The 1,515-nt window shown below is 37.0% G+C and overlaps 1 protein-coding gene across 1 annotated transcript in view; it reads right to left on the minus strand.

The window, feature by feature from the left end:
• Positions 1-1,023: 1,023 nt before the first annotated feature.
• The window catches only part of PIN4 (peptidylprolyl cis/trans isomerase, NIMA-interacting 4), a 25,960-nt gene continuing 25,468 nt past the window's right edge, over positions 1,024-1,515 (minus strand). The window contains exon 3 of the mRNA XM_007957561.2: positions 1,024-1,182. Coding sequence (XP_007955752.1) covers positions 1,024-1,182 — 159 coding nt within the window. The remainder of the gene's footprint in view (positions 1,183-1,515) is intronic.

Raw genomic sequence — 1,515 nt, forward strand, 5'->3', positions numbered from 1 at the left:
AAAAGGTGGAGCTTTAAAGATTATCTCAGGGCAACAGTGTCAGGGGTTTACCCATCCTTCATGGCTTAAGAAAGTTTGGAGTCCATGAGAATCTGAAATTCTGTTCTGCATTTCCCCCCTTTGATCAAGACTTCATGCTTTTTTTGAACATCGTAAATACTACATTTGAAAATTTTTTAAATGTAGACACATAGAAAGTTGGCTCTCAAAGGTATAGTCCTAATGTAACCCATGCATTTGGAGATGCAGTAATGATTATATATATCCTCTTACGCTGACATATCTTCCCTTTACCTACACTTGGTACAAATAACTTAGGGGAGAATAGAATGCCTTTGTTTCTCCAATAAATGTTTATTTTAAAAGAGTTTATGTGTCATGGACTATATTGGTAAGTGCCTTCAAGCTGATTTCAACTCATAGCAACCCCGTGTGACAGAGAAGAATCACCCTATATAGTTATCTAGGCTGTAATCTTTATGTAAGCAATTGCCAGGTCTTTCTCCCACGAAGTCACAGGTGGGTTCAAACCACTGAACTTTCAGTTAGCAGCTAAGTGCTTAACTTTTGTGCCACTAGGGCTCCTTTGTACTATGTTAAGTATCTAAAGACCAATTCTTATTCTGGTAGATCAATGCTGGCTAACTTGTAAAACAAGTGTTGTCCAGGAATTTATTATGATTCTTGTGTATTCATCTGTTCATTCAATGCCTAGCATTTTCAGTTGCATGAATAGTGTAAGCTGATGTTTGGCTTCCCTAGAGATGATTTCAGAATTAATTTATGGAACTAAATGAAAATCAGATAAGGTCATTCTGGGCAAAAACAGTAAGTACAGAGGTTAAAGGGAGTCACCTTGACTTTAATACTGACAGAATACCTATTACATTAAATACTAACCTACACCCAACCTATTTTGTACTTACAAACCCACACTGACACAGTTCATACAGTACAAGGATTATTTAATACCTTATAAAGAGATAAACTGAATGTAACATTGGTTCAGTCTTTCATATGATTTTATTTTCTTCCTTCAACCATAATAATATGATATCCAAATTTCGTCTTAACTGGAGGGTCTGTAAACACAGGCTTATCCAGTCCACTTACAGGCAGGGCAAACGCTGCTTCTTGAAATGGTCCTACCATGGACCCCCTGGTCATCCAACCCAAGTCACCCTGAAAAACCCAAAAGATATGTGTTGTCAAGTGGCCCAAAGAGGGAACAGTTCTACTCTATCTTGAGAGAATTTACCAATATGATCACTAAGGTTACTGTTTTCCAATTACTAGGTTTATTCATCTAGGCTATAAAGGAATAGGCTCAACAAAGACAAATAGGCAAAAGAGGTCTAACCCTAGACTGAACACACAAGCACTCATAATATTGCTGGATGTTTACATTAGCTGGACATGTTTGGTCAAGTCTAGGTTTACATACAACGTGGCCCTTAATTAACTTCAAAATGGAACATTTCTGCATTTTAAGTTCTTTAAAGAAGGCTAGGCTAA

Source organism: Orycteropus afer, unplaced genomic scaffold (genome assembly GCF_000298275.1).
Source record: "Orycteropus afer afer isolate SDZICR_OR568_19922 unplaced genomic scaffold, OryAfe1.0 scaffold00761, whole genome shotgun sequence".
In the NCBI taxonomy this organism is placed as follows: domain Eukaryota; kingdom Metazoa; phylum Chordata; class Mammalia; order Tubulidentata; family Orycteropodidae; genus Orycteropus; species Orycteropus afer.